The 12,146-nt window shown below is 42.2% G+C and overlaps 1 protein-coding gene across 1 annotated transcript in view; it reads left to right on the top strand.

The window, feature by feature from the left end:
* CHUK (component of inhibitor of nuclear factor kappa B kinase complex) overlaps positions 1 to 12,146 on the top strand; it is an 80,209-nt gene that overhangs the window by 56,932 nt on the left and 11,131 nt on the right. The window contains exons 15-18 of the mRNA XM_038409688.2: positions 164 to 273; positions 3,252 to 3,301; positions 10,714 to 10,810; positions 11,582 to 11,729. Coding sequence (XP_038265616.1) covers positions 164 to 273; positions 3,252 to 3,301; positions 10,714 to 10,810; positions 11,582 to 11,729 — 405 coding nt within the window. The remainder of the gene's footprint in view (positions 1 to 163; positions 274 to 3,251; positions 3,302 to 10,713; positions 10,811 to 11,581; positions 11,730 to 12,146) is intronic.

Below are 12,146 nucleotides of genomic sequence, written 5' to 3'. Positions count from 1 at the left end.
GAAAATTGTTTTTCACTCAGATTCACTTGTCTATTGAACAAAGTAATTGGGAGAATCTTTTTGTTGATTTTTATGTATTTCTACTCCTGAAAGTATTTAATACGTGGACTGTTACTTTCCAGTCAAAACTTGAGATCTATGGCGAGTTATTTTTTCTCATTAGGCTGGAGATATCGGATACCTAGATGAACAGATTATGGCTTTGCACACAGAGATTGTGGAACTGCAGAGGAGTCCATATGCAAGGCGCCAGGGAGATGTCATGGAGAGTCTGTAAGGAAAAGGGCTATTCTCTCATACTTGTTGAAATCATTTTACATTGTAACAGGTTTTATATTTTTTGTTCTTTTTTTTTGGTTTTATTCTCCATTTTGAAGAGGTGAAAATAAGTGTGGGGAGGGAGGGTGAAGAGTGGGTTTGTGTTTACTTCAGTGCTCTAGAATTATGTACCCAGGCTCTTTGAAAACTGCATGCTTGAGAGAGCTAAGATTTTTCTTGCTTTGTTTTTAGCCCAAAGAGGGAAGTAAACTTCATTGAGCCATTATTGTATGAAAATGACAATATTTTCTCAAACATCAAGTGTTTCAAATGTGGTTTTGGAGCAATAACATTTGTTTTAAAAAACAACAACCTTGAACTTGAAAATCATTAGTATATTCTATTTAAATCCTACTTTAAAAGAACATAAGGGTTGCAAAGTGAAGCACTCAAGTTAGGAAGTGCCAAAGTAAAGTTTGCACATGCAGTCTTAACTTTGTCCCTTTGTGCATACGTATAACCATATAGCCTGTAGTTACTGGATCTGTTATTTCCAAAGAAACTCTGTTCTATACAGTGCTCAGTGAATACCTACTGACTGAGGTAGGTGTCTTCCCGATCTCTGCTTTATTCACTGTACATCCCTGAATGATTCCCTACGCACTGTCCATTCTGGGCATTCTAGAGCCATATCTGCTCTGAGTTACGCTGCTGTCAATTCAGAGTAAGCGCACACATTTCAGTATATTTGCTTTGGAGTGAAAGCAGCCAATGGGGGAAGGATGAGGGGTGCTGGATACTCTCTGATAATGGTAGTGGATCCAGCTGGCTTGGTGTGCAGTCTCCAGCAGTGCCACAGGTCTGATCAAGGCTGCAGACTACTGCCTGATGTGTTGATGAGTAATTTGTGTTGTGAAATTGCTGGTTTGGGATTGGGGTTCAGAGTGGGTGGAGGAAGCCTACTTGAAACGGATAAGGAAAAAAATGTGCTGCTGAGTATGTAACAAATTATCACGTAAACCACAGATAGGTAGAGAGCAGGAAGAAATGTCCCTTCCCTTCCTGAGGTAAGTGAATGTTTAGAGCCAGGAAATGAGAAGAAAGGATGATCTCGTGGCTAAGGCACGGACAGAGGCACAGGAGATCTCGTTTTTTCCCCAGCTGTGTCAGATTCCCTGTATGACTTTGAGCAGTCACTGTTGCGGGGGGTGAAGAGCAGGCTGGGTGCCTGGCCTCTTGGCAGTTGGGGGCTGGCAGGGGTGAGAAGCATATTGGGGTATGATGGGGTGGGGATTTTCTCTCCTCTATGTATTGATTTTTCAAGCACCAGTGCATACCAACAAGCACCGGACTGGGATTAGGGCACAAGAGAGACTGCTGGATCTTCACACTTGTTTGCACGGCATCTAAAACTTATTTGAGGGAGTTGAATGCTAATAAGCTTTCCTCCCCCTGCATTACAGGTGCAGTGTAGTGGTCTGTTGTCTGGTTTGGGGGTGCCAAGAAGAAGGCAGTCTCTTAGCTATTTCCAGTGCTTATTTAACTCATGACCAACTGGCAATGGCTGTGTAAGCCCTTGTGATCTTGAGACATCAGCTGTTGTAATTCCCTCTTGTAGGGCTGCCAACAAGACTGATGCACCGCTTGCAGCTCATTCAGATTAAATCACATGACAGCTTGCGAGTTTGAGCTGTTGAGCATATTCAGTCTGCATTGTGTTCTTTACATTAGTTGCCTATTAAATGACAGAGTCAGTCAATTATCCTTACTGGTTTATAAAGCTCTGAATGGGACTGGCTCTGGTTATATTTAAGACTCCCTTCTTGAGTCTCTATCTAATGGAATTTTGCTCTCCCACACCACCTGGTGCTTAGGGGTTCTACCATCATGCCTGAAGCAGGCCTGCAGTTGAGCCTTGGCTGTGGCGGTCCCTGCAGTGTGGAACTCCCTCCTTCCTGAAATCTGGCTATTTCATCTCCCCACTCAAAAAACACCAAAAACTTGTTTTTTTCAGAGGTGTTTTTAAATTACTCCTGATGTTGCTGTTGTTCTGTTTTTTTTTTCTTACTATTTTTGTTTACCCACCCTGATGGCAATTTTGTTGAGGTTGGGGTATTTTCTGATAGTTAACAAGAAAATGCTGTTGTGGTTGTTCAGCAACCCCAGCATTTTTGTGGAGGAGGGTGCTCTATACATATTATTATTATTGGGACAAAACACAGGACATTTGACTGGAATATGTGATTCCCTTGAAACTCTTTTGGGGGTGAGTAAAGGTGGGTGGGTGGGCTGGCCAGGGAATGGGAGATTCCAGGTTTATGAATGGTCTGCATGATGGGAGAAACTAATCTGCTGTGAAAGGTTATGCTGAACTTTTTGAAATGGGAAAGGGAGGATTTGACATGTAATTGGAAGCTTCCACATGTAGCTGCTTTTGAGTTATTTAAGGTAGGCAGAGTAGCAAAACTTACTTTAAAGGGAGAAAGAAATGTACCTTTTTGGTGATCTCTTCTCGTACTCTTCCCAAATGTCCACAATGGAACTGAGAGCAATCAAGGAAACATGAGTGCAAATGGGAAATTTGTCAGGCAGTTATACAGAAGAAAAGCAAACACAGTTACTAAAATCAAACCTTCAGTGTTTAAATGTTATATGGGAACAAAATCCTGGTAGATTTTATGGAAATAATAAATATGTTCAAAGTAATTGAAGAAAGCATAGAATTAATGCCATTTAGACTGAATATCAGCAAGGTAAATACAGAATTGTGAAGAAAAGGGGACATCTTTTTAGGAAATGTGGACTTCTATCATGGAATGAATTGACATGGATTCCTAATGTTGGAGGGGCAGGATATCTATTAGAGCCAATTTTTAAATCTTACTATCTTAATAAAGACCTGAATATGAAATCTTGTTACTCTTGAATATTCCAGATGAACAGTTCCTCTGTGTGTGTGAATACATGTATGAAGTGATTTCTTCTTTTTGCAGTGAACAAAAAGCCATAGAACTATACAAGCAATTAAAACCAAGACCTCCAGGTATGGAACAGGCTTATTCTGTGACCTACATAAAACTCAAACTTTGCAAGTAATCTTTGCTTTCAACAGTAAAGATCAGACTTTTTACATTTCCATTTTCAGCAGGGCAGAGGGAATGCTGGGCAGGGAGGGGTGGAGATACACTTAGAGTGATGGGGTGGGGAAGACCGCAAGGTCTTGATGGGAGCTGAGGGGCGTGGTTTGATGGTTTGCCTGTCCAAGACATAGGTGGTGAGTGGAGGAAACGTCGGCAACATTTGTGAGTTGTTTAAATAATATCATGTATCAATTTCACAACCAAAAAATTACATGGCCCGTAAAATGTAATTTGTTTAGTGATCCGTTTCATTACATGTTCTTTTATATAGTGTCAGAACTGCCATGCCCCTTAACTTTGGCCTGGCCCTGACCAGGTGGGTCTGGGGTAGAGGAGGTAGGTGTCATGATGTATAAATCAGTCCGGTGTTACGTAGCATCAAGTATAGGGTAAAAGGTGTTAGGGTTCTGGTCTTGTCATCTAAGGCTTAATTGCTCCAGGGCTATGCATGCTGTTAACCCTTCTTAGTCAGTTACTAAGGTTTTTAGAAAATCATGCAGATTACCAACCCAGCCTTGTTGCTTAGATCTTATTTTAGTGTGGGATGGTGCCGTCAAAATCTTCTGTGCTACTTACAGAGCTTTCAGTTTGTCAGGTCACTGTCACTGGCCAAACCCAAGCTGATTCGCAGATGAGAGGGGAAAGAGGAAGAACAGATGCTCTAATGTGACCGTAGTGCCTTGATGGGCCATACTGAGAAAGTCTCTACTCTATTACTTAGTCTGCCCAGAGCGAAGCAATCTCCCAAACTGGTGGTTTATTCTAAAATTAGATTCACCAAGCCAGTAACAAAATAGCTTCTGAAGTATTGCCACCCTTACTTCTGTGCTGCTGCTGTGACAGCACTGCTTTCAGAGTTAGGCAGCTGGTCGGCAGCTGCTGGTCTCCAGCCATTCAGCTGGGAAGGCAGCGCAAAAGTAAAGGTGACAATACAGTTTTTCATGGCTGTGAATTTGATAGGTCCCTAACCATATTTAAAGCTCTACCACTCCCAAAGGATCAGATACATTGCCCATTAGGTCAATGAATATTTTAGATCGTACCCAAATGCATGCTTACAGCCAATCCTTATTAACTAAGTCTAAGATTTATTAATATATAATATATATATAATATATATAAAAAGAAATATATATTTCTAAGAGATCAATATATATATACAAATGTGTAAAGTTCTTAGGTCAGCTTCGTAGTTGAGATGGTAAGGCTGCTGATTTGTAAAAGTCTTTCTGGAATCAATATAAAAGGTTACAGTCCAGTAGGCAGTCCAGTTATAGAGTCTGTTCACATTGTTCCATGAGAAATTCAGGCTAAACCTGGAAACCTCAGTCTTGTGGCTTAGACCTTCCCTGTTAAAGTTTAAGCAGACCTGAGATGAAAAGGATCAGGGGAGATGAGGACAATATTATTACACCACCAGTCCCATCTAAATGATGATATCCCCTTTGATCTCTGAGTCAATAGAATATAGTAATGAAGTATTATAAGATAGGAACAGGATTTAGCAACTACAAGCTAATCGGATCACATTGTTAGATTTCTACTTGGATGCAGGCAAACAGATACATTTAGCACTTATTCTTTGATTGTCTAACCATACAGGCAAAAAGGATATTCTAGTCTACTTAATGTGGCTCTGATAACTCTACAAGGAATGGCCCTGAGCGTTAAAGACACAGAGAGGAAGCGCACACTTTTTCTGAACTGGTGATGGAGGTGGTAGTTACTGTGAGCCTTAAGCTGGAGTCACACCTCTTCCACTGGGTAGGGGAGTCCTGGCCCTGGTTAGAAGGTTGGGCTGGAGCTGGTGGATGGTGTTTCTCCCTCTCCCTGTGCCAAGAGCCAGTAGGACAATGTCAGGGGAGCAGGCAAAAGCCACACCTCAGTCTGGTTAGGTAACCCTGAGAAACACCATGACCCGAGGTTGACAGGGCTCAAGGCTTTGTAGAACCAGGAATTGATGCAGAAAGCAAAAGTCAGACATGGAACAAACAAAAAACGACCAAAATGCAGTTGTGCCACACCCTGTCCCTCCAGTTACCCTAAATGTTATGCTTCAGTTCATGGAAACTGATCAGCCGTTCTCCCAGAGCTTCCCAGTGGCCTTTTTAACCCATGCATATGGCAATTGTTGAGCAAGATCACCATGACAGACACAGCTGTCCTAAAACCTCACCAAGAGCTCAGCCTTTGTAACAGTTTTCTATATGGCGGAGGTGGTCCTACTACAGTAGTACCTAGAGTTCCCAGTCAGGAATGAGAGCCCCATTGTGCTGGTCACTGGACATATAGAAAAAACAAAGGCAGCTTTTGCCCTCTGAAAGCGCTCACTCCTAGTAGAAGGAGGTGGAACAGATGGATAAACAGTCAAGTCCTTCTTAGCATTGCTCTGGTTTAAATGATTTTTTGGCTTTTTCTCAAAGGTCTAGAAAAATAGCTCATAGGCCTTAAATCCATTAATCTATCTGTGGTAGCCAGTCCTGTGTCTTGATTTCACTCCCATGACCTAGTCAAGTGTAGCTGATCAAGCCAGCATACAAAAAATAAGTCTATCCATGGCACCACAAGTGATGGGAAGGGCTAGGCACCTGTGTATATACCTATGGGCTTAGAAAGGCACATACTCAGATGGCTAGCTGCCCCACCACCACTTACAGCTATGCTTCTATTTTTAGCTCTCTAGCTAAATGAGAACTAGCACAGTTATGCCTCTTGAGTTGGAAGTTACATCTCTAGCTCAAAAATTGATGGACTTTTAGGGAGTGCTTTGGTGGAGGCCTGGAGTGGGAGTGCTGTGGAGATTGTAGCACCCTTCTCTCTGAATGTCCCAACTTGTGCACATTTACATGCTCACATGTGACATTCTCTTCATTTATTAGTTTGTTATATTTATTATTTTGGGGGTTTTCAAACATTTATCAGGTGTTCCCTGCTTACTTAATAATTGTATCCTGGGCTAAACAAACTCTGAAAACTGAAGTCCAAGTCATGTTAGTCCCAGGTTTCCATTATTACTGCATTGATGAGTCTCAAGTTAGTGCTACACTGGAATCATAGACTTTAAGGTCAGAAGGGACCATTATGATCATCTAGTCTGACCTCCTGCACAACACAAGCTACAGAATCTCACCCACCCACTCCTGTAACAAACCTCTAACCTATGTCTGAGCTACTGAAGTCCTCAAATTGTGGTTTAAAGACTTGGAGGTGCAGAGAATCCTCCAGCAAGTGACCCATGCCCAACGCTGCAGAGGAAGGTGAAAAGCCCCCAGGGCCTCTGCCAATCTGCCTTGGAGGAAAATTCCTTCCCGACCCCAAATATGGCGATCAGCTAAACCCTGAGCATGTGGGCAAGACTCACCAGCCAGACACCCAGGAAAGAATTCTCTGTAGTAACTCAGATCCCACCGCATCTAACATCTCATCGCAGGCCATTGGGCATATCTACCGCCAATAGTTGAAGATCAATTAATTGCCGAAAAATTAGGCTATCCCATCCCCTCCATAAACTTATCAAGCTTAGTCTTGAAGCCAGATATGTCTTTTGCCCCCACTGCTTTCCTTGGAAGGCAGTTCCAGAACTTCACTCCTCTGATGGTTAGAAACCTTCATTTAATTTCAAGTCTAAACTTCCTGATGGCCAGTTTATATCCATTTGTTCTTATGTCCGCATTGGTACTGAGCTTAAATAATTCCTCTCCCTCCCTGGTATTTATCCCTCTGATATATTTATAGAGAGCAATCATATCTCCCCTCAGCCTTCTTTTGGTTAGGCTAAGCAAGCCAAGCTCTTTGAGTCTCCTTTCATAAGACAGGTTTTCCATTCCTCGGATCCTCCTAGTAGCCCTTCTCTGTACCTGTTCCAGTTTGAATTAATCTTTCTTAAACATGGGAGACCAGAACTGTACACAATATTCCAGATGAGGTCTCATCAGTGCCTTGTATAACGGTACTAACGCCTCCTTATCTCTACTGGAAATACCTCGCCTGATGCATCCCAAGACCGCATTAGCCTTTTTCACGGCCATATCACATTGGCGGCTCATAATCATCCTGTGATCAACCAATACTCTGAGGTCCTTCTCCTCCTCTGTTACTTCCAAGTAATGCTTCCCCAGTTTATAACAAAAATTCTTGTTGTTAATCCCTAAATGTATGACCTTTCACCTTCAAAATTTTTTTACAAGACCTTGCATACTACAGATGTCAAACTAACAGGCGTGTAGTTACCTGGATCACTTTTTTTCCTTTCTTAAAAATAGAAACTATGTTAGCAATTCTCTAGTCATACGGTACAATCCTGAGTTTACAGATTCATTAAAATTTTTTGCTAATGGGCTTGCAATTTCATGTGCCAGTTCCTTTAATATTCTTGGATGAAGATTATCTGGGCCCCTGATTTAGTCTCATTAAGATGTTCAAGTTTGCCTTCTGCCTCGGATGTGGTAATATCTACCTCCATATCCTCATTCCCATTTGTCGTCCTACCATTATCCCTAAGCTCCTCATTAGTCTCATTAAAGATTGAGGCAAAGTATTTGTTTAGATATTGGGCCATGCCTAGATTATCCTTAACCTCCACTCCATTCTCAGTGTTTAGCGGTCCCACTTCTTCCTTTTGTTTTTCTTATTTATATGGCTATAGGACCCTTTACTATTGGTTTTAATTCCCTTTGCAAGGTCCAACTCTACATGGCTTTTTGGCCTTTCTCACTTTATCCCTACATGTTCTGACCTCAATAAGGTAGCTTTCCTTGCTGATCCCTCCCATCTTCCACTCCTTGCAGGCTTTCTGCTTTTTCTTAAAAAGAAAAGGAGTACTTGTGGCACCTTAGAGACTAACAAATTTATTAGAGCATAAGCTTTTGTGAGCTACAGCTCACTTCATCGGATGCATCCGATGAAGCGAGCTGTAGCTCACGAAAGCTTATGCTCTAATAAATTTGTTAGTCTCTAAGGTGCCACAAGTACTCCTTTTCTTTTTGCGAATACAGACTAACACGGCTGCTACTCTGAAACCTGCTTTTTCTTAATCACCTCTCTAAGATGCTTGCTCATCCAGTTTGGTCTACAACTCTTGCCTATGAATTTTTTCCCCTTTTTTTGGGATGCAGGCTTCTGATAGTTTCTGCAACTTTGACTTGAAGTAATTCCAGGCTTCCTCCACCTTTAGATCCACAAGTTCGTCAGTTCAATCCACTTCCCTAACTAATTTCCTTAATTTTTGAAAGTTAGCTCTTCTGAAATCAAAAACCCTAGTCACAGATCTATTTTTGTTTATCCTTCCATTTAGTTTGAACTGAATTGGCTCATGATCGCTTGAACCAAAGTTGTCCCCTACAACCATTTCTTCTATGAGGTCCTCACTACTCACCAAAACCAAATCTAAAATGGCATCCCCTCTTGTCGCTTCAGCAGCTACTTGGTGAAGGAATCCATCAGCTATTGCATCCAGGAAAATCTGAGCCCTATTATTATTACTAGCACTTGTCCTCCAGTCTATATCTGGGAAGTTAAAGTCTCCCATGATCACGCAGTTTCCATTATTATTTACTTCATTAAAAAGGTCTCTATCCATATCCAGATCGGATCCCGATGGTCTATAGCACACCCCAAGCTCTATCCGAGGGGAGGCTCTAGTAGCTTTCTTCCCCAATGTGATTTTTGCCCAGACTCAGAAATGCTCCTTCTACCTTTTGATTCATGCACTCTTGTGACTATTCTAAGCCCAATGTCCTTGCAGTTCCTCATCCTGATGCCCACAATAAATATGATCGCTTTCTGGCATCTTCCCTTCCTTGCCATTGCATCTAACATTCTTAATCTTTCCCTCTGCTCCTCCTCCCCCACTTCTTAAATTATACTGGCTGACGTGATGGTGGGGACGGTGGCAGAAATTGAGATGGCCCTGAATGTTGTGGCGAGGGTATTCTAAGGGCAGTCAGAGGAGGGATTTTTGCATAGCTATGTGATGGGTAAAGAGCTGTAGTCATTAGGGAAATTCGTGCTCGGCAGAGTGCCTGGAATTGTATAGTGAGTATGGAGAGGTGGATGATTAGTGTCGGCTCCCCTGTGCTCTGACTGGTTCAGATGATTGATGTGTAGTATAACTGCGTGCACCGGAGAAGGCTTTTTGATTTAGTAGATTTAACCCCCTTTTTTTTTTTAATCGGGTCATAAATGATCTGGAAAAAGGGATAAACAGTGAGGTGGCAAAATGTGCAGATACAAAACTACTTAAGATCATTGAATCCCAAGCAGACTGTGAAGAGCTACAAAAGGATCTCTCAGAACTGGGTGGTTGGGCAACAAAATAGCATATGAAATTCAGTGTTTATAAATGCCCGGTGGAAAACATAATCCCAACTATACGTATACAATGATGGGGTCTAAATTAGCTGTTGCCACCCAAGAAAGACATCTTGGAGTCATTGTGGATAGTTCTCTGAAAACATCCTCTCAATGTGCAGCAGCAGTCAAAAAAGCAAACCATGTTGGGAATCGTTAAGAAAGGGATAGATCATAAGACAGAAAATATCATATTGCCTCTATATAAATCCATGCTACGCCCACATCTTGAATATTGTGTGAAGATGTGGTCGCCCTATCTCAAAAAAGATGTATTGGAATTAGAAAAGGTTCACAAAAGGACAACAAAAAAGATTAGGGGTATGGAACGGCTTCCATATGAGGAGAGATTAATAAGAATGGGACTTTTCAGTTTGGAAAAGAGATGACTAAGGAGGGATACGATTGAGGTTATAAAATCATGACTGGTGTGGAGAAAGTAAATAAGGAAGGGTTATTTACTCATAACACAAGAACTAAAAGTCACCAAATGAAATTAATAGGCAGCAGGTTTAAAACAAACAAAAGGAAGTATTTTTTCACACAACGCACAGTCAATCTGTGGAACTCCTTGCCAGAGATTTTGTGAAGGCCAAGACTATAATAGGGTTCAAAAAAGAACTAGATAAGTTCATGGAGGATAGGTCCATCAATGGCTATTAGCCAGGAAGGGCAGGGATGGTGTCCCTAGCCTCAGAAGCTGGGAATAGGTGACAGGGGATGAATCACTTGATGATTAACTGTTAATTCCCTCTGGTGCACCTGGTATTGGCCACTGTTGGAAGACAGGATACTGGGCTATATGGATCTTTGATCTGACCCCGTATGGCTGCTCTTATATTCTTCTGTAGGTCTCTGTTTCTTTGACAGAGCTTGTTGGGTGAAATCCTTCTTTCACTTGTGGGTTTGTGTCTGAACTGTTTGCTGAGAAACACTCTGTTAACCAGACGATTGGTATCCCTTCCAGATCACGCCTACAGTGACAGCACTGACATGGTGAAGATTATCGTGCAGACAGTGCAGAGCCAGGATCGAGTTCTCAAGGAGCTCTTTGGACACCTTAGGTACCAGAAGAGCTTTCCTTTCTGGAGGAAAATGGAGATAAGATGCAGCTTCCGTCATTCTGGGCTGGAGACCTTTTAACATTCTAATTCTGTTTGGAGAGCAGAGAGAGCCCTTGCATTCATATTCCAAGAGCAAAATCTTCATTCAGAGACGGTTCAGATTGCTGAAGGGCACATTCCCATCACTGTCCCTAAACCTTCAGGGCTAGTAAAGGGGAAGATCTGTCTCAGATCTTGCTATATATCCCCCTCAAATTATCTGTTGTCAGTGGGGCACTGCAGCTCCCCACCAAGAATTGCTTTCCCCTTCAAGGACATGCAGACACTCTATACTCCTCACATTCATTTGACTCGTACTGTGACACAACCCCTTAACGCTTTCCCTAAAAGCATTTCACATCTCCTCTGGGAACCTTCCCTCAAGAAACAGTACATATGTGACTGTTGCTGAGGTGGAGGGGTCCATGGCAAGAGGTTTCTTTGTGAAGAAAGACTAAAATACAGCAAATTCTAAGTCCTGAAGCCTTACTTGCATTGAACTTTTTGTGCTGTGTACCTTGATCATTAGACCCGAAGACTTCCAGGAGCCACCATGGTCCTAAAGAATCTCTGTTGTGCATCTGTGCCTGCAGCTATCAGTGTAAATGCTGAGGGACAAGTACATGTTTTTCCTTAAATAGCAAGATGTAAAATCAGTGTAGCCACATTGATTCTTCCAAAGCCTGTGCCCCACTGAATGGCAAAGTGATTGTGATTTCTCCTTTGTTACAGCAAGCTGTTAGGCTGTAAGCAGAAGATTATTGATTTGCTTCCAAAGATTGAAGTGGCTCTGAATAACATCAAGGAGGCTGACAGTTCGGTGATGCAGATGCAGGGAAAAAGGCAGAGGGAGATCTGGCATTTGCTGAAAATAGCTTGTGTAAGTGACTTTAGGATTGAAGTCCCTAAACGCTAACAATAACCTCTTTAGCCAGGCAGTGTGTGACCTGTCAGATCTCTGATGGTTGGTAAAGTGTTGTGAAAGGTTTGAAGTACTACGTGCTGAGTATATACAGGAATTGTTCTGTGGCTTATGCATGCTGTGTGTTTGTTACAGTAGCACTTAGAGGCCTCAGCCAGAATCAGGGCCATGTTTTGCTGGGTGCTGCACAGACACACAGCAAGAGACAGACAGTTGCTACCCTAAAGAACTTAGTCTAAATAGCCAAAACAAGGAAAAAGCCTGCTTTGAAGTAGCACATCTGCTTCCTACATTGCTGCTGTTTTGCTGGGGAAGCAAAGGCAGACTGTGTGGCTGGAGCACCAGTCATATCAGTTTGAGTCTCTGCTCCCCAAG

This window comes from Dermochelys coriacea, chromosome 7 (assembly GCF_009764565.3).
Source record: "Dermochelys coriacea isolate rDerCor1 chromosome 7, rDerCor1.pri.v4, whole genome shotgun sequence".
NCBI classification, from domain to species: Eukaryota; Metazoa; Chordata; order Testudines; family Dermochelyidae; genus Dermochelys; species Dermochelys coriacea.
This window is presented reverse-complemented; position numbering and strand designations above follow the sequence as displayed.